We start from the raw sequence: 20,213 nt of genomic DNA on the forward strand, positions 1-20,213 counted from the left end.
TGTCTATGTCCGTATATATTAAACCCACCCATAGTCCTTACCCCATGTCCCTTTATAAAATTCAGGCTCCCTGGCTCCAGAGGCAAAGGGGGCCGGAGCAGCACCAAGTGTTGGTTGTGGGAAGGGCTGCACCTCCCTATCCCCCATGTTCCCTGAGAGGGTCGTAGAAGGCAGGGCTCAGTCCTTGAACCCCTGAATACTGCATAGGATGCGTTTCTGGTGTCCAGGCATCATGATACCCATCTGGATCAGGTCCCTGTGGGGAGAGAGGGGCATGGCCATGAAGGGGGGGCAGTGCCGGGTGTCCTCCCAACCACCTGCTTCCCAGGGGCTATCCTCACTCAGCCGTCAGTTCCAGCACACACTCCATGGTGTCCAGCCCAGCTGAGCGGAAGTGCAGTATGTAGCGTTTCATACGAATGGACTCCAGCCACTCGGGGACGCTTCGGTAGGGAATGCCATCGGAGCCACTCAGGCTGGGTAGGCGAAGGGTCACCCTGCAGAACACGAGCTCCCTCAGTCCCATGGTGATAAGGGATGAAGGGGGGTGCAGGGCAGGGGCTGTCCTGGGGGATCAACCCAGGAGCCTCCACAGTAGCATTTATTATTATTGATTTAGGGCCACGCCCGATGCCACTCTGGTTACCCCTGACTGCGCTCAGAAATCACTCCTGGTTTGTCCTGGGTTGTCTTCATGCAAGGCAAACACTACTGCTGTGCTATCACTCTGGCATTTAAAAAGGCTATCTGAATGGAGAAATTCTCTGCGCTTTATGGATTAGCCAGACGATAGTCTGGGAACTCATTTCCTGGCTGGTTTCCTGGGGTGGTGCTCTGGGATATGGGGGGGGGTCAGCAGCCCTGGGTGTTGTGATACCAACAGTAGTACCCCACCAGCTCCACGGCCAATGGACAGGATAGTTGTGGACAACCAACTGGGGTCCAGAGAGGATGTGAGGAGAGGAAGCAGAGGCATGGAGCAGGGACCTGGAAATGGCTACACACCCACCCCCTTTAAGTTCTGGGAGCAGATCTTGCTTGCTACCTCCAACCCTGGTGATCATACTTGCACCCTGACAGCTGCAATACAATGAATGGACCTCAACAAAGGCCAGCCAGAGGCAGAAACCATGAGTCGAGTAAATCTGTTGGGGAGGGGAAAAACAGCTAACATTCCTGAAAGCTTAGCACATCCCAGCTTCAGTGTAGGAAGGAATTGTACTGCAGAACATTAATTCTGTTTCCCCTGTAAGTGGATAGTTAAAAAAAAAAATTGGTCGATAGATCTGTGTGTGCTCAGGATAAAGTCCAAAAGGCTCGGCTGCCTCTCGGCGTCCACTTAGGACACCAATTCTGAGCAAGCTCGGTTTTGGAGTTTGCAATGGGCCAGCCTCAGTCCCTGACTCATACTGGCTAGTGATGAGACTTCCCGGCCCCAGGAGGCAGTTCCCCCACATCATGACTTGCATTTGCTAGTTCCTCCATCTCCCCCATCCCAATGTGACCGAACTGCTTCCAGCCTGTGTCAGGCCATAGATATCACTGTGCCACCATTGTCCCACATGTGCTCCAAAGCATGATGATGGAGGGACCTTTTTTTGGGGCCTGGAGGAATATTTTGATAGGGATAAGAGTGTATGGTAGACATCTGAGAGGGCAGAGTGCTGGTCACTGCAAGAACATTGGCAAAGATGGTTCCACAGAGGGGATCAGATTAAAAGGAGGAAGAGCAACCATAGACCATGTGAGGCAAAATGATTGTACCTGGGGCCTGGGTGCAGTTGCTTTTCTGTAAAGGGGAATGATCCAGGGTCAACCAACTCTTTTGCTATGGTGCCATAGCAAATGGTCTTGGGGGCTATCTTGGCTCAGTATCTGTGGTGCTCAGAGACCATACAGTGTCAGAGACTAAATCTAGGGCTCCTGAATGCAATAACATGTGTACATCAGAAGCATCATCCTAACTCCACGATGATCTTTTTTTCCTTTTGCTTTGGCACATCCAGCTGTACTCAGGGCATACTCCTGGGTCAGTACTCAGGGAGCACACATAACGGCACTCAAGAGGAAATAAGTGATGCTGGGGACTGAACTGACATTAGCTGCATGCAAGGCAAACTGCCTTAACCCTACACTATTTCTCCGGCTCCCCAATTTGATTTCGGGCTATACCCAGGTATGCACAGGGGTCACCCCTACTGGTGCTTTAGGGAGCCATGTGCAGTGTTAGGACTTGAACCCTGGGTCAACCACATGCAGAGTGTCTACCAGTTGCACTGGTACTTAATAAGCTACTTGAAAATGTGTCAAGCTTTCTGCCTTAAGGTGTTTGCTTTCTTTGTTTTCTTTTCTGTTTGGGGGTCACACCCAGCAATGTTCAGGGGTTGGTTACTTCTGGCTCTATACTCCAGAATCACTCCTGAGTGATGCTTGGGGACCATATGGGATGCTAAGGATCAAACCCAAGTTAGCCTAGTGGAAAGCAAGTGTCCTATTCACTGTACTATAGTTCTGGTCTATGGGTGTTTGAATTCTACATTCTGTCAGACCAGAGAGAGCTAGGAGACCAAGACATGCCTCCTCCATCAGAGTGAATACTGCATAGCTGGGCAGAGCTGTACGCTCATTGCCAGTCTGCTAGACCAGTCTTTCGAGCCCTTTGTCCTCCAGCATGGCACGGCTACCTGGGGTCAAAGTTGGCAATGGTCCGTAGAGGGTGGGGGTTGGCCAGCAATTGCTCCAGGTGTGCCTTCAGCTGATGGAAGTGGGGCCGGCGAGCGGGGTCATAGGCCCAGCAGTTCTTCATGAGTTCATAGAGGGGGGCAGGGCAGTCCACTGGTGGGGGCAATCTGTAACCATCCTCGATGCTTTTCATGACCTGCAGTGGCGAGAGCCCAGGAGGCCAGAGGGTGGGAGGAGAAAAAGATCTTTTGGTTCTTTTTTGTTTGCTTTGGGGCCACACCCAGCAGTGCTCAGGAATTACTCTTAGCAAGCTTGGGGGACTTGGAAATCAAATCCAGGTCGGCTGTGTGCAGGGCAAGCACCAACCCTCTATATGGTTTCTCCGGCCCTTTATCCAAGGGACCTCTTGATGCCTGCCCAGTAGTAAGGAGAATAAAGCAGAGGTGAAAAGGGCTGAGGAGATAGAAAAAAGACAGAGCTATTTGCAGCAGAGAGCCTGGGGAGGATTGGAAGAAAAGAAGGTATGATGTGGGGGAGCAGAAAATCAGGCTCACCTCCTGATTGCTCATCTCCCCGTAGGGCTTGTCCCCAAAGCTCAGCACTTCCCACATCACGATCCCAAAGCTCCACACGTCGCTGGCGGTGGTGAAGATCCGGTGAGCAATAGCTTCTGGGGCCGTCCATCGAATGGGGATTTTCCCTCCCTAATAGGATGGGTGAGGCAGAAAGGGAGGGGGTGCTTCAGGGCACGGGGTAGGTGAGGAACATAGTGGAGGGGAGGGCAAAACATGGTGTCCACATGAGTGAGAATCCCATGAGGTGTGAGCGTGGGGATGGGGTCGAGGGGCACTGACCTGGGTTTCATATGTGCCGTCAAAGCTGTCCAGAAGACGGGTCAGGCCAAAGTCAGACACCTTACAACATAGGTTCTGGCTCACTAAGATGTTTCTGGCTGCCAGGTCCCGATGGACGTAACTGTGTTCACTGAGGTAGTTCATGCCAGATGCTATGCCCTGCAACATGGCCACCAACTGTGCAGGTACCAACTGGTCCTCCCGCTCCTGCAGCAGGTAAGTGGGAGAATCAGAACCTGGGCAGAGGATAGAGTAAAGCTGGGGTGCTACTTCCAGACCCAGGAAGTTCCTGGGTTTCTGCTCACCCTCAGGAAGGCATCGAGAGCTCCATTCTCCATGAACTCCGTGATGATCATGATGGGTTTTCCTGAGACACAAACCAGAGGGCAGGTAACCATGAACACCTGCTGGCCACAGGCAGCCCCTCCACAGGCCAGTCTGCTGAGGCTTCATCCACTCTTCTTAACTATACGCAACCCTCCTTCCCTCCACACCAAGGCCCCACCTACTTTTCGTGATCACGCCTTCCAGATGCAGGATATGTGGGTGGCTGAACTGGCCCATAATGGTGGCCTCCCGAAGGAAGTTCCACCAGTGACCGTCAGGAGATGTGTCCTTCAAGGTCTTGATGGCCACAGTCTTGCAGTCCTGGCTGGAAGTTCTCAGGGTACCTCGGTAGACCTCCCCAAATTCCCCTGCGTGGAAAGACAGTGAGGCCACTGTTAGGCCAGGCAGCCACATTCCCCCAGGTCCAAGACCTTTTGGATCTTTGAATCAGAGATCTGGAAACATAAGGTACACCCCCTAGGGACATGAGAAGTTTGAGATATATTTCTGAGCATGATAAGGCAGGGGGACATGGAGGACAGCTCTGCTCAGCACAGCCTGTGAGGAAAGAGTTATGGAGTGCATGCTGCATGCTAGTGACATAGCAGGTGTCTGTCTGGGTCAGAGCCCTGCACAGGTGACCAGGGAGGGAGGCTGACAGCTGCTGTTACCCTCCTGTGAGGTCCCCTAGTTCCCAGCTCAGCCACGCGACTGACAAGGACACTGCCCAGCTTTGTTCTCTGCTTAGATCTATTTCCTTTGATCACCCCAGGGGTCAGGTCAGCTCAAGGACACTGGGCCCCAGGTTGGGTGGATATGGGGCAAAGTAGAGGCAGTGACTTTCTCCCACATTTAAGAGCCACACAGAGGAGGTCTAAGCTGGCCCTGCAATCTATTGACAAAAACTCATGGCCCTTTACGGGGACATGTTGTCCAGCTCTGGAGGGAAGGTCTGGGCAGGGCTTACCTTCTCCTATAACATTGTCCACAATCAGGCAGCCGGGGTCAAGCTCCTGGGTAAAATCCAGGGCTCCCTGGGCAGGGTCCTCATAAGCCTGTAGGTCCACATAAGGCTTCAGCCACAGCTTGTCCTCTGTAGGCAGAAAAGGACCCAGGATCTGAGTATGGGGTACAGGAGGGGCCCACCCTAGGCTTCTGACCAGTTCTGTTAAACTGAGGTAATGGAAACCCAGTCAGAGGGACCCCTCACTCTCTCCCCAGTGCACTGCTCACGCCTCAAGAGTCCCTGCAGTGAGGCCAGAGCTGAAAGCGAGTCTCCAGCTGCCCAGTCTCTGGTGGCTGCTGGCTTCACATTCCTCACCCACCCTCTTCCCCATCCCCTCTGGCCTCTCATGCTACATCTGCTACTTACATGGGCTACCCAGACCCCTCTCTGATGAAGTGACGAAGGAAGCACTCTGCTCCCCCAATGAAATGAGGCCAGACCCAGTTCTGCTCCCACCCAGGCTCAGTGTACAGACTTGGTCCAGCACTTGGGAGCAGGCAGGGGGCAATACCTCTTGAAGGTGGGGGGCATCAACTAAAATAAACTAGGTAGCAAGTCATAGGAGTCCCAACGACAAGAGAGCTCACTGGTGCCCCCAAAATTAACCAAGAAAAAGGAGGTCCTTGGGCCCATCCCAGATGACTTCTCAATAAAGGTGTGCATACTCATTTGCTGGTTCAAGTGCACAGGTAGGCACGCACACAACGGATGTTCCTGGCTTACTTACGTTCTGCATCAGTGGTACGATCTCGCTGCCTTGGATGCCTCTGGTGCTGAGCTTTTCTGTGGGGTGAGAGGGGTTTTAAGCCTCTTTTTAAAGTCCCAGGATCCCCTCAGTGGTCCAATAGCATATGATTCAGTTCTCCCCCAAACAGCAGTGTAGGGTGGTAGGATGCCAGTGGGTGAGGAACACACATTGCAATTGTGTGTGTGTGTGTGTGTGTGTGTGTGTTTGAGCCACATCCGGTGATGCTCAGGAGTTACTCCTGGCTATACGTTCAGAAATTGCTCCTGGCTTGGGGAGCCATATGGGACGCCAGGGGATCAAACCACAGTCCGTCCTGGGTCAGCCGTGTGCAAGGCAAATGCCCTACTGCTGTGCCATCACTCCCAGTTCTTTTCTGGTTTTAAGGCTATACCCAACCTTGCTCAGGGGTTATTCCTGAAAGGCTCAGGGGATATATGGGGTGTCAGGGATTGAACCAGGCCAGCCGTGTGCAAGGCAAGCACCCTACCCACTGTACTATCTCTTTGACCCTGTAGCTTTAGTGCTGGGGGATGAGAAGGTCCTTGCTACATCCCAGGGGATTCTGTGTGACCAGGCAAAAGGGCTCCAGCAAGAGTTCAAGTGCTGTACCTTGAGCGGAAGACGAGGATCCCGAGCAACAGAGCCACACCGAGCAGCACCCCAAAGATAATGGCCACGATCTCTCCTCCAGTCAGCCCCCTGGGAACTGAGAGCACATGGGGCGGGAATGGCTCAGAGTTGACAGGGGTGAAAGTAAACTAGTGTACGTGAGACATTGAGCACCCACATTCGGGCCCCACCAGCTCAGGTTGCCCACTGATGTTCATTTAGCACAGAGGTGAGAGAGGACAGAATAGAGCTGATGGGATCCAGGCTCAGAATGCAGGGGAGTGCATGGGAGCAGGGCAAAGTGCATATATGCATGGATCCGTGTGCACACAACTGGGCATATATGTGTGTGCCCATAGCACCTTTATTCACACACCTATGTGTGCCCTGCAAGGATGTACCTGTGTATATATGAATACACAAGAATTCTATGCATATATTCAAGTAGGCCTGTGTGTACTTGAATGCATGATGCATATCACACCCATACAGTTATGTGTGTGTACTGCTGCATGAATACATGTGTGTTTCTGCTGGTTCTATGGATATGTGTGCATTTGCATGTATGCAGAGGGAGAGGAAAGCTCAATGCCTGGATCAGGTCTGAGAAGACCTGGGGACCGGAGAAACATTCATTTGGGTCAAGACTCACAACCAACCTACCTACCTACCTTCCTTCCTTCCTTTCCTCCCTCCCTCCCTCCCTCCCTCCCTTCCTTCCTTCCTCCCTCCCTCTCCCTCCCTCCCTCCCTCTTTCTCTCTCTCTCTCTCTAAAACACACACATACACACACAAACCTACCTGGTGGGCTGGTGCGAAACTCATGGTCAGGAGAAAAAGGTCCAGGGCCCAGAGGTGTCAGCATTCGGACCCTGACAACATAGGTGGTGTCTGGCTGCAGTTCAGTCAGCAAAACCCTGGGTTCTAGAACCATCTGGTATCGTTCTTCATCCTGTGATTGAAGCATCCCATAAAGACTGATCTGGAAGTTGCGGGGGGCAACCCTGGGACCACTGGGAGGTTAGCAGGGAGTCACCACAGCTCCAGTGTCTCCCAGACCGACTCTGAAGACTATCTTGGATGTGGCCTCACCTGATTCAGTACATGCAGCTCATAGCTCAGGTTGCCCCCGGGGCTGCGAGGCCAGGCCCCTGCCCAGGTCAGCTCCAGCTGCCGTGGTTCCTTCTTCACCAATCGCAGGGACAGGACAGACAGAGGCTCTGAGAGGCCACAGTGACAAGGCATTAGGAAGGAAAGAGGAAATAATTCCCCTGTGGTCCACAGCCCCCTAGAATCTCCCCAGCCAGACCCAACACGCCCCCAGCCCAGCCTCTTACCTGCGTGCCCCATGCTGATGCTGAGTGAGGCACTGGCGTGTGAATCAGGCCCCAGCTCTGACACTCCATTACGGGCCTCCACCTCAAAGGTGTAGTTGCCGTAGGGTTCAAGGCCATCCACCCGCATGGCAGGCACCATGAACCAGCTGGCACCCGGGGAGAAGTGCACGCTTGCCCCACAGGGTTGGCAAGGTCCACCATCCCGCACGGCAGCCCGACACTGAAAGCAGCTCACACGGTACTGCACGTCCTGGCGGCCCCCTGTATCTGCGGGGGGTTCCCAACGCAGGGAAAGCTGAGTCCCGGAGAAAGAGAAACTCAGGTTTTGGGGCACAGAGGGAGGGCCTGTGGGAGAATGGGGGTTTGATATCAGTTACGCTCTGCCCAAGCTGTTCACTTCTCCTACCTCCTGCTACCTTGGTCCCGGAATTAACCAGAGGCCTTTCAGAGAAGATGGGATTCCTCATAAAGGTAAAAAACAGTTTAAACTGGGCCAGAGCAATAGAACAGAGGGGAGGGCATTTGGCTTGCACTCAGAGGACACAAGCTCGATTCCCCGGCATCCCATTATAGTTCCCTGAATACTGAGAGGAGTGATTCCTGAGTGCAGAGCCAGGAATAAGTGGTGAGTATTGCTGGGCGTGGCCCTAAACCCCTCCCTCCCCCCCAAAAAACAGCTTAAAACTATCTTGGTATTGTCCTGGGAGATCTGGTTCGGGGACTTTGGTCTGTACCCAACAATGCCCCATATCTATTAAGCACTGGGAAATCTGACCCTAACAAGGGCTCAATTCTCTTTGAATAAGACAACAAAAGAACAAACACTCGCTGCCACCCCCCATTCTCCATCCCTGGCCCACAGGACCAACAACAAAAAGTTGAGAGTCTGGGGGCTACACAGACACAACTCAGCAGGCGACAGTGCGTGCTGTGTCTCCGAGAAGTCCAGGAACTCACGTGTGCATGCTGCTTGTGGGCCCTCCCCAGGAGCTCGGTAGTGGCCACTCTCACAGGGACACATAGTGGCCCCCTCAGACTCTGCTGTGCTGTGCTGGGGACACTCGAGACAATGGGACATGTCCATATCAGCAGCCCGGTAGAAGCCACTGGGGCAGGCTGGAGAGAGAAGCAGAACCCGGTGGTACAGCAGGCAGGCTCTCCACACCCTCCCATCCAAGCTACCAGGCCACCTCAACCTGGAGCATGGGGGTTTGGCATCTCAGAGCCCCTTCCATAGGCACACCCCTCTACATTCTCCTTACCACGACAACCCTTGCCATCATCACCGCCACCTTCCTCGAAGCCAGGCTCACAGTAGCAGCGGCCCACGGGGACCAGCCATTCACCCTCGGGGCTGCAGTGCATGCGAGGAGGCCCCGAGGGGCCAGGGACGACCTGGGCATGAGGCACGCAGGTCCCTGCCACTTCTACCAGCCCGCTGGGCCCAGGGAGTGTGTAGGGGAACTGGGCCAAGCCATGCACAGTCTCTGGGCAGCGCTGGTAGAACACCCGCACAGACACCAAGGCCACGCAAGCTCCAGGGTTGTGGAAGGCGAGGTAGAGGCCGCGGCGGTTCAGGCGGCCCAAAGTACAACGCTCTACATTGAGCTTCATGGCGCCCAATGCCAGGTCCTGGATGGTGAAACTCTGGTCAGCGGCCACAGTGGTGACCTGGGTGGAAGGTGGAGGAGAAGAGATCAGGCTTGGTTCTCACACAACAGAAACAACTGTTTGCTGGACACTTCACAGCGTACATAGTGTAAACTGGGGACTTATACTGTGAACTACTAGGCTAAGTCCGCTTCTATGCCTGATGCTATTGAGTCTGAACAATAATCCCAAGTGGAAAGATGGATCAACAACTATTTAATAAAAGAGGAGAGAAGGGGCAGAGAGATGGCACAGTGGTAGGGCATTTGCCTTGCATGCTGCCAACCCAGAACAAATCCACATTCAATTCCTGGCATTTCATAAGGTCCCCCGAGCCTGCCAGGAGTGATTTCTGAGACAGGAGTAACTCCTGAGCATCGCCAGGTATGGCCCAAAACCCAAAAAATAAACAAATGAAAAAAAACAACAACAAATAGAGAGAGGAAGAGAGAGGAAAGAGGGAGAGAGAGGAGAGAGAGAGGTAAAAGGAGAGAGAGAGAGAGGAGAGGAGAGAGACGAGAGAGGGGAGAGGGAGAGGGGGAGAGGGAGAGAGAGAGAGAGAGAGAGAGAGAGAGAGAGAGAGAGAGAGAGAGAGAGAGAGAGAGAGAGAACAATGGTTCACATGCAAGCTTTGCCCATGGGAGGCCTGGGTTTGATCCTGGCACTACATGGTCCTCAAGCTCTGCCAGGAATAAGTCTCAAGCACTGAGTAGGAGTGGCCTCCAAACACTGCTAATCCAAAACAACAGCAACAAAACTATTACAGATGAGTAAACTTGGGCTGGGAGCAGTTATGGTGTCAAAAGAAAGACTGGAACCCAGGCAGCGGGAGCCAATAGCCCATCTAATTTCCACTACTTGAACACCTCATCCAACCTCTCTGCCAATGAGGTGATCACTTATAAAGTGTGTCATCATTAATTTATTACCAATAACAACTTTTACAATATCCTCTCACTGGGAAAAAGGAAAGTCTGTCCTAGGCCATACTTTTCGTTGGCATTACAGCACATTTTTCTGAATGGGAGCAAGAAAGAATAGATATTAGAGAGTTTGCAGATAACTACATGATCTAGCTACCCTCCTATGGACAGAGGGTTGCCATATACAATGGTATAGTGATGGCAAAATCTGAGTATCTCTCCCCTTCCTCCCCACCTCTATGGGCATGCTGTTAGCTCAGCAGATGTTTGCAGTAGCCTCTAACATAGGCTGGCACTATCATTTCTTTTACAACACAAGGAAACCAAAGTTTGGAGGGGGAAAATAATGGCATTTAATGTTGGCTAGAGTAAGACTGCAGCACATAGAGTGCTTTTATTGCATGTGGCATACCCAGGTTCAACCCCTGGCATTCCATATGGTCCCCTGAACCTTCCAGGACTGATCCCTAAGTGCAAAGCCAGGAATAAGCCCTGAGCACTATCAGATGTGACCCTTCAAAAAGTTTTTGGGAGCAGAATTAATAGGCAGGTAGGTAGGGCAGAAAAGATGTTTGCCTTGCATATTGTTGATCTAGGTTCCATCCCCAGCAACCCATATAGTCTCCTGTGTACCATAGAGAGTGATTTCTTTTCTTGTTTTTTTTTTTTGTTTTTTGTTTTTGGGTCATACCCAGCAGCGCTCAGGGGTTACTCCTGGCTCCGAGCTCAGAAAACACCCCTGGCAGGCTCGGGGGACCATATGGGATGCTGAGATTCGAACCAATGACCTTCTGCATCAAAGGCAAATGCTTTACCTCCATGCTATCGCTCCGGCCCCATAGGGAGTGATTTCTGAGTGCAGAGCTAGGAGTTATCACTGAGCCCCAAATTCAAAATAAAAAAAGTTGGGGGGGGATAGGGAATGCAGCAGAAAATGTGCTCTGACTCAGCTCTTCTAGTTTCTAGACCTTCCCCAGTTTTCCTCATACCTTTCTACTGTCTTCCTGTCTCTAAGCTTGGGGGCAGGGAATCAAAAAGGTGTGATGCAGGGGTGGGTGGCAGAACTGAGGGGAGGAGCACCTTCTGGAATAGGGGCCGACGGAGCTGGATGCCCACATCCTGGTCACTCTCCATGAAGAGCAGGTTGAAGGTCTCCTTGCAGCCTAGCGGCCCGGCATCCCCAGGAAAGCTCTTGCAGTCTCGTACGGTGAACTGCAGCTCCACAAGCACACGGGAGGCCTCCTCTCCACGGTAGATCCAGTTGGAGCGAAGCCAGTGGTCAGTGTCCCCACTTTCTTGCCCCGGGCAATCCTGGTACATGTAGAGGGGCGTCCCATTCAGGATTTGCTGCCCTTCACTCCACTGCAACAGAAAATCAGAATCACCTTGGGGTCCTCCTCTCCTGCTCTTCCAAATTGGCTAATGGAGAGGGCCCCCTCCAGAACCCCCCAAGTTACAGCTACTTGTCCTATCTTCTCCCCACCACTGTTCAGCATATGAGCAAGGGTTCAATAGAGGATTAAGACAACAAGCTCCTAACATTTCCAGCACTTCAGCTAGCCCAGGCCAGTTATAAATTCATTACCATCCCCCAGTTCCCACTTCAACCCCAAGGCTGACCCTTACAGCACAGACTTAAGTCACAAAACTTTTCTATCTATTTGCTAAGCAGAAACAATGCTTAAGATAAAAGTCCCTAAATTCCTGGAGGGCATGGGCAGGTGAATCTTCAATAGGAGGGAATGTCACTCTCCAATATGCCTTCTGGTTATGGCTACTTTCAAAATCACAACAGTGTGTACTCCTGGACACATCAGTTTCCCCACCCCACTCCCTTTAAACATCATTTAACTGTTAACTGAGCACTTTCAAGCTCAGTTAACAAGCATGACTAGCTCTAATACAGCACTTGCCATAGGCCAGTGGCGTTGTGAACAACTATGGGGAAACTGAGTCACAATGGGCTAACTGACTAGCCCCAGACAGAGCTGATGTCTGTGGGGTTATTTCAGGATCCAGTGTGTTCACTCTCCATCACTACAACTCTCTGTGCTTATTATCGAAAGTTAAAGAAGGCAGACACATAGCAGAGATAAAATCAGGGCAACAGACATGTTTCATATGTATGAAATTCAAGGCGAATCTCTGGTACTGTGTAGCACCTGAGCACTGCTGGGGGTGGTCGTGGTGGAGGTTTCAGGCACCACAGAGTCTGATAGCAGCACAGCCTCCTTGAATTCTTGCACTGCACCATCTGGCCCCGTTGGTCAAGATCACTGGGATTGACCCCTTGATGCTGTTTAGAAGCATCAAATACAAAACCCCAAAATGTGAAAATCATTTCTACTCACTTGTCAGAGAAAGTGACTTAAAACACATTAAAGTAAAACTAAATTCCTAAGTCATTTCCAGGGCCTCCCAAGAAATGTAAAAATGCTCTCCTAGATGTTGGTTATTCTTTGTTTTTGTTTGTTTGATTTTTTTTTTTTTTGGTTTTTGGGCCACACCTGGTGATACTCAGGGGTTGGTTACTCCTGGCTATGTGCTCAGAAATCATTCCTGGCTTGGGGGACCATATGGGAAGCCGGGGGATCGAACTTCGGTTCGTCCTAGGCTAGCAAACACAACGCAGACGCTTTATGCCCTGTGCCATCGTTCCGGCCCCCATTTTCGTTTTTTAAACATACAAATTTATGTATGTAAACTTAAATGTCAACTTTCTGCTTCTTATAAATAAAAAAGACTCTGAAAGATTTCCACACAAGTATACAGACACCTACCTAATTCTCAGCAACCCACACAGCATGATTCCACTGAATGTTTGTGCCATAACTTACTGACTCATTCAGCAACTGTTGGACATTCAGGTAATTTGTGGGCTTTCCTTAAATGTTCAGATTTTAATTAAGACTCCTGTGTAGGAGCAGGAGACATAGTACAGCAGGTACTTTCCTTCCATGCACCTGACTTGGTTTGATCCCCAGCATCCCAGATGGTCCTCTGAACCCACCAAGACTAATTCCTGAAAGCTGGGCCTGTAGTAACCTCTGAACACCACCGGGTGTGGCCCCCAAACCAAAATCAACTAAACAAACAATAAACAAAACAAAACAAAAGATTTCTGTTGAACTTCTGTATCAGTGGGTAAAATATTGTATGCTATTATTAGGGTCTAGAGGTACGGTGCAGGGCATAAGAGCCACAGGGTCACAAGTTCAAATTCTGTGTTCCATTTATGCCAAGTTTGCCTAGCTGTTTGCAATCCCTGGTACCACAGAGATTTCCGGCTGCACCAAAGCCAGCTGTGTGGTTACCACAATAAAAGGATGCAACTCCTGACAAGCACCACAACAAAAACTTGAGTCATTCAACTAAGGATTGCCTTCCCCTGACACACATAACACACAAGCATAGCCACAAAGGAGGGCAAAGCTCTGTGAGGATCACAATCTCATGTGCAAACCAGGGCAGTACCCCAGCTAAGATGGTGCAAGCATCAGCCCTTCATCACAACAACAACACAGGGAAGAGGGGGTTGGGGAGACACTATCAAATTGTCCTCCCCTCCCAAAAGACTTTGTTAATTTATACATCCAGTGATAATGAATAGCTTATCCTAGAGCAATAGTATAGCAGGGAAGGTGCAAGGTTTGGTTTGCACACAGCAGATCCTGGTTTGACATAGTAAATCCAGAAAGGCTAAAACCTACACTTAAAAACTTATCAAAGAAAACTATATGGGAAAATATAGATCTTTAGAAGTGAGATATGGGAGAACTTCCCAAGCAAAACACATAGCTCCAAAACTCATAGGGAGGGGCTGGAAAGATAGTACAGTAGCTAAGGTATTTGCCTTGTCAGGTTTATTTTTTTTTATTGGGGGGGACACACCTAGCAGAGCTCAGAGGTTACTCTTGGCTCTGCACTCAGAAATTATTCCTGGAAGGCTTGGGGAGGGGTGTCATATGGGATAATAGGTTGCAATCCCTAGATGCTAAATGATCCCTTGATTATCTCTAAGCACAGACCTGGGAGTAATTACTGAACACTGGTAGGTATGGTACAACTCCAACTCCTTCCTCATCCTATCCCCTGCTCCTTAAGCCAAAGTTTCATCAATACTGTTAATTTATTTTTAACACTAGGAATTAATGATCTTTTGTTTTGTTTGTGCCACACCCGATGACGCTCAGGGGTTACTCCTGGCTCTGTGCTCAGAAATCGCTCCTGGCTTGGGGGACCATCGGGGATTCTGGGGGATCAAACTGTGATCAGTCCTAGGCTAGTACGGGCAAGGCAGATGCCTTACTACTTGTGCTACTGCTCTGGCCCTATGAACTTTTATTTGAGTCAATCCTGTGGTCAAATCACTGTCTCTGGCCATGTTTATTTATGTTTCTCTGATATATTTCTTTTCCTTCTTTTTTTCTTTTCTTTTTTTGGGCCACACCCAGTTGTGCTCAGGGGTTACTCCTAGCTCTGTGCTCAGAAATTGCTTCTGGCAGGCTCAGGGGACCACGTGGGATGACAGGAATCAAAAAACCAGGTTCACCCCGGGTTGGCAGCATGCAAGGCAAGTGCCCTAGCACTGTGCTATCACTCTGGTCCCGTTCATTTTATCTTTTCATACAGTACGTTTGTTTTGGGACCATATCCAGCAGTAGTCAGAGAACTATATACAATTCCTAAGATGGAACATGTATGTAAGACAAGCATCAGTCTGGTCCTATCTGTTCATACTTGGCCTAATATTCTTTTATCATTACATTTTGGTTAATCATTTATATTAAAAAATATACTGGGGAGGGGAATTGGGGGCCACACCCAATGATACTCAGGGGTTACTATTGGGTTTGCACTCAGAAATTATTCCTGACGGGCTCAGGGGACCATATAGGATGTCCAGGATTTGAACCTGAGTTGTCCACATGCAAGGTAAATACCCTACAGGCTGTACTATAACTCCTACCTCCCCAATTTTTTTTTTTTTTTTTTTTTTTTTTGGTTTTTAGGTCACACCCGGTAACGCTCAGGGGTTATTCCTGGCTATGCGCTCAGAAGTCGCTCCTGGCTTGGGGGACCATATGGGACGCCAGGGGATTTAACCGAGATCCGTCCTAGGCTAGCGCTGGCAAGACAGACACCTTACCTCTAGCGCCACCACGCCTGCCACCCCCAAATTTTTATCTTAAAAAAAAGTGTAGAGATTAATCCCTTGCTCTATAAATAATTCAAATATTTTCTGTCATGTCATGTAACTCCACTAATGATTTTACATAATAACATCTATCATCTCTCCCTTTGTGATTTTTGTTTCATTTTGTTTTGCTTTTTTGAGACCCACCTGACTGTTCTTAGGGCTTATTCCTGGTCTGTGCTCAAGGATCACTTTTTTTTTTTTTTTTTTAGATTTTGAGTCATACTCGGCAGTGCTCAGGGGTTACTCCTGGCTATATGCTCAGAAATCGCTCCTAGCAGGCTCAGGGTACCATATGGGATACCAGGATTTGAAACACTGTCCTTCTGCATGCAATGCAAACACCCTACCTCCATGCTATCTCTCTGGCCCTCAAGGATCACTTCTGAGGCTCAAAGAACCATATAGGGTGCCCAGGTTGGCCACATACAAGGCAAGCACCCTACCTATAGTACTATCTCCCAACTCCTCTCATTTTGAGCTATGTGTTTTGCTTGAACAGTTTTCCCATGTCTAACTTCTTAAGATTTTCTATATTCTCACAATATTTTTGTCCATTAGATTTTTAGGTTTAGATTTTAGTCTTCCTAGAATTGCTATTTCCATGTGTGTGGCATGAAGGGGGAATAAAACCTCACTTTTTAAAATTATGGATATCCAAAGATCAATTTGAATCTATGCTTCCCACATCAACTTGCAATTCCAATAATATTCCATGCCAAAATTATACACATGTGTGTGTACTTGTGTTTGAACTTTCTATTCTGCTCTTCTGACCTGATGTTCTTGTGCAATTGCATGTTTTATTTACAGCTGATGTACAACAAGTTCTGATATCTAGCAGGATGATCCACACCTCTTAGTATTCTTTAAAAAAAAAAAAAACCCAAGTGTTGGAGCAAAAGCACAGTGGGTAGGGTGCTTGTCTTGCATGTGGCTAACATGGGTTTGACCCCGGCATCCTATATGGTCCCCCTGAGACTGCCAGGAGTAACCCCCAGAGCACCACTGGGTGTGGACCAAAACAAACAAACAAAAAATCCCAGTTATTATACACTCAAAGAATTGGAGCACATGCTTTGAACATGGAGTATCAGGTTTGATCCCTGATCCCGCCCAGTTCCCCAAGTACCACTGAAAGTAACCTCAAAGCACCACCAGGAATAGCCCCCCAAACAAACAAACTTTTTTTCTTTCTATCTGATGAATTTCAGAAAGACAGTCTCAGCATTCAATAATTCAGCCTACTGATATTCCAGTTGCAGCATTCTGAGTTTATAGAGAAGAGTGAGAATATGCACTCGAAAATGGCTTTTTAAAATTCCTCTCCACTCTGGAAACTAGCCAGAAACCCACCATTTACTAGGAAGCCAGGGATGGGAGTGACAGAGGTGGATCTAGAATTTACCATGAGGTACCCATTGTTGGCTTTTCTTGGGGAGACTCTAAGGCAATGAGATCAGAATGACAGAAGGAACCAAGCAAGAGCCTGTCAATAGAGGAAGGCACTGACTGGGTGCAGAGCAGGAGATCATTAGCAAGCCGGCAGCTGGAGCCAGGAGGAACAGATGTTCCCAGCTGTTCTTCCCCTCTCCCAGTTCCAGCAGTGACAGATGGGGTAGAACCAGCTGCCAACGAGTACAACAAGGATCCTTTCACTTATCGCCTGGGCACAGCTGGCTGCTGCATGTACATTCTGGATAGTTGAGCCTGAATGGACGTCTGTGTTTTGAAAAGATAGGGTGGGGAGAAGAGGGACAGTGCCATAAGGGACAGTGGGCGAGTGGGGTTTGCTGCTGCCCTGCTGTTCTAGTGAATGCAAGGGTTCTAGCTTCCATTCCAAGCAGGAAGAGCTATTTGGGTGAGGGTGGCCAGGCGGGATGCCGGCCCCGTGGGAACCAGCCAGAAGATGAACCTGTAGCCCTCGAGGTGGCATGATTAGCTGGTTTATGAGATGAGGCGCCCATTAGGGCTGGCCTCAGCCAGGAGTTTCCAGGCTGCCCCTCCTGTAGGATATATTATGATTGAATCTATTAACTCTAATTACAGACCACTCGAGAAGAACCAAGAGTGGGGACTCTCGGATCCAGAAAGCAAGCAAGCAAGGAATATCAACCTTCATATCCAAACTGGATTCCTAATAAAGTTACAAAGAAGCACCCAAAGAAGGGAGTCCAGGGACCAGAGGAAAGAAAGACCAGAAGTAGGCCCCAAGGCAGGCTCCCCCTTGGTTTCAGGGACCACTGGTTCAGCTTTGCTGAGGGGTTGTGAAGGGTTTTGAGAATATTTTCTTTCCATGTTCCTTGAATCTCAGAAACACTGCAAAGAGGTAGGAACTAAGATAGCAGCATCAGCCTGCAGGGCACCAGACATGGGGTGGGGAGGACGACGGACAAGACACCTTTTAGCTCTTAACTCTTGGGAGAACACAAGAACCTTTGGAGAATGTCAAGAGAATGTGGGTTCTCCTCTTCAAAGATGTCTCCAAACTTCCAATTTAGAGGGAGGGTTTGCCCTGGTTTAGAGCTCAACTCTTACCACCTCCAGCAGGGTCCTAATGAGGGACTAGGACAGGAGGCACTTCATTGAGATGAACTCTAGAGGGTGAAGTTTGCCTGGCCCCCCAGTCTCATTCGGAAGGTTCTGACTCACTTTCCCTCCCCCTTGGGGAGACACTTCCAGTTTTTCCTGCTCTTTTCTTCCTTTCTCCACCCTCTTCTCCACCCCATTTCCCTACAGCCCTGGCCTTGAACCTTGGGGAGGTGGTCCACCCCACCTGCCCACTCCCCACACACTTACCCCATTCTCTGGGGGATCCAGCAGCCAGCCCAGCTCGCCCTGTGAAGTGCTGGTGTCCATGAGAGTGACTGCATGTGGGGAGATAAGGATGCCTGTCACCTATGTGGGACCCCCTCACTCCTCATTCACACTTCGTCCTGCACCCCCAGATTAAGCATCCTGACTTCCTGGGGTTCAGCAGAGGAAAGGAGCTCAGGAAGCAGCGAGGGAAGAACTCTGTGGCCCAAGGAGAAGGGAATAGGGAGATGGGGGCTCTCACTAGGGGATGTGGGGCTGTTGCTATCCCTCTACCAGGGAGCTTGTGTGGGCCAACTTCAGGGGAGGGGCGCAAATGGTTAAGGGGTTAGCAGGGCTCCTTGGAAGTGGGGTGATGAGACAAACAGGCTCAAGGCCTGGTCAGCCTTGGGGTATGGAATGGGGGACAAGGCCCAGCTCCAGGCCTGGAAACAGTACCTGGGGCCCAGCAGGTGACACCGCTTTAAGTGCTCATAGCTAAAGCCTGACCGCCACCCCCTAGAAGTTCTGCACCCCGCGTCCTAAATCTTCTCTCCCCAGGTCTAATGGACATGAATTAGGAAGTTTTCCACCCAAACTTCAGCGCAGGATGAGGCTCAGGAGGGGACGGGGGCCCAAAGTGGGATCCCAGGGCTGGAGAATAAAAGGTGGGGGGTCTCATCAGAGTCACCTTCTTGCCTTCCCGACCAATGGGGAGGGAGGACTTCCCTATCCTGGGCCGGCCAGCAGGGAGGGCCAGGGGTGAGCGGCCCAGGAGGGCAGCAGTTTGGGGTTAAAGACCAAAGACTGGCCCGGCGGCCGGCTCGGGCAGGCAGGGCAGAGAGAGGCCCACGCAGGGGACGCCTGCCGGGGCCGGGTCTCTGGGTCTCGGGGGCGCGGGCAGGGGTCGGCCTGTACCTTCCTCGGCGCGCACCCCCGGGGACAGCAGCAGCACCAGCAGCAGCAGCAGCCCGAGCCCCAGGGGCCAGCGCCGCTCCATGGCGCGGGGCCGGGACCTGGGAGCGCGGCCCGCAAAGCTGGGCCGGGAGCGGGGACCCGGCGGCCGGACGCGGCGGGCGGGGGCGGGACGGGGCGTGGCCAGCCTTGGGGCGGAGCCTCGGCCTCACCTGGCTCACCTTCTTAAAGGGCCAGTGGGGCAGGTAGGCAGGAAACTTGTCCGACGGGTCATCAGTGTAAGTGGCACTGGGCTACTGGCGCCGCCTATGGGTAGGATTGGGAACGGGCCAAACAGGTGCGAAAATAATTCTAATCTCTGAAACTCAGCCCAATAGCTACCTGTAGCTTATTACCATTGGCTTTGAAATGCCTCCCCTCCACCTCAGAAGCTCCTTCTTCACCTAGGAAAGAAGGTTTTTTTTTTTTTGCATCGCAGAGGGGAATTTTATTGGATATATTTTTTATGAATATTTTTGTGAAAGAGACCTGAATCTATTAGATAAATATATTTATTAGATATATTTTGGTGAAGGAAACCTGGGTATAGTCAATAAATATATTTATTAGATATATTTTGGTGAAAGAAACCTGAATATATTAAATACATATATTTATTTGATATATTTTTGTGGGGTAGTGCTCAGGGTTTACTCCTAATTTTGCAGCTCTGCACTGGGATGGATCACTCCTTGTGGGGTTCCCTGTGTAAAGTGAGGGGACTCGAAACTGGGTCAGCTGAGAGCAAAGCTAGCACTCTAGGGGCGGGTGCATCCATCATTCCAGTCCTGTAGGGGAATCTTAGAGGGGTAGGAAGCCAGGAGGGGTAAAAGCTTTAGGGAAACACCTGAGAAGTGGATGACAGTCTCCTCTACTGAATTTACAGGGAGACAGCAGAAAGGGGAGGTGGTGGTTTGTACTGACACAGGGTGGAGACGGGTACACAGGGCCAGAGCCTCAAGGTGTGCTGTGGGAGCGGTGAAGGAACCAGTTGGACTGCTGGGGCCCAGTATCTGGCCTGCTAGTGAGGCGAGGCGGGGAGACAGGTGTGGGCTGGAGCCCAGATGGTCTTGTAAACACCGGGACAAGTTTGGATTTCACCAGACACTAGCCAGAGCAGCCAGTGGGAGGTG

The 20,213-nt window shown here is 50.5% G+C and overlaps 1 protein-coding gene across 2 annotated transcripts; it reads right to left on the reverse strand.

Annotated features, from left to right (window-relative positions):
- Positions 1-20: 20 nt before the first annotated feature.
- On the reverse strand, positions 21-19,172 carry EPHA1 (EPH receptor A1). Of its 2 annotated transcripts, XM_049774303.1 has the most exons (18): positions 19,045-19,172; positions 18,133-18,200; positions 11,217-11,498; positions 8,826-9,234; positions 8,521-8,679; positions 7,564-7,908; positions 7,319-7,446; positions 7,028-7,178; positions 6,227-6,323; positions 5,597-5,652; positions 4,831-4,956; positions 4,046-4,231; positions 3,842-3,903; positions 3,537-3,743; positions 3,237-3,386; positions 2,685-2,878; positions 342-497; positions 21-256 (listed from the first exon to the last, which is right to left on the reverse strand). In XM_049774303.1, exons 1-18 carry the CDS (start codon positions 19,124-19,126, stop codon positions 178-180), a joined length of 2,937 nt encoding a protein of 978 aa, XP_049630260.1. In that variant the 5' UTR covers positions 19,127-19,172; the 3' UTR covers positions 21-177. The 2 variants fall into 2 exon arrangements, with proteins under 2 accessions (XP_049630260.1, XP_049630261.1); XM_049774304.1 differs by lacking the exon at positions 18,133-18,200 and having other exon boundaries at positions 19,045-19,049.
- Positions 19,173-20,213: the final 1,041 nt, after the last annotated feature.

This window comes from Suncus etruscus, chromosome 1, assembly GCF_024139225.1.
Source record: "Suncus etruscus isolate mSunEtr1 chromosome 1, mSunEtr1.pri.cur, whole genome shotgun sequence".
Classification (NCBI taxonomy): domain Eukaryota; kingdom Metazoa; phylum Chordata; class Mammalia; order Eulipotyphla; family Soricidae; genus Suncus; species Suncus etruscus.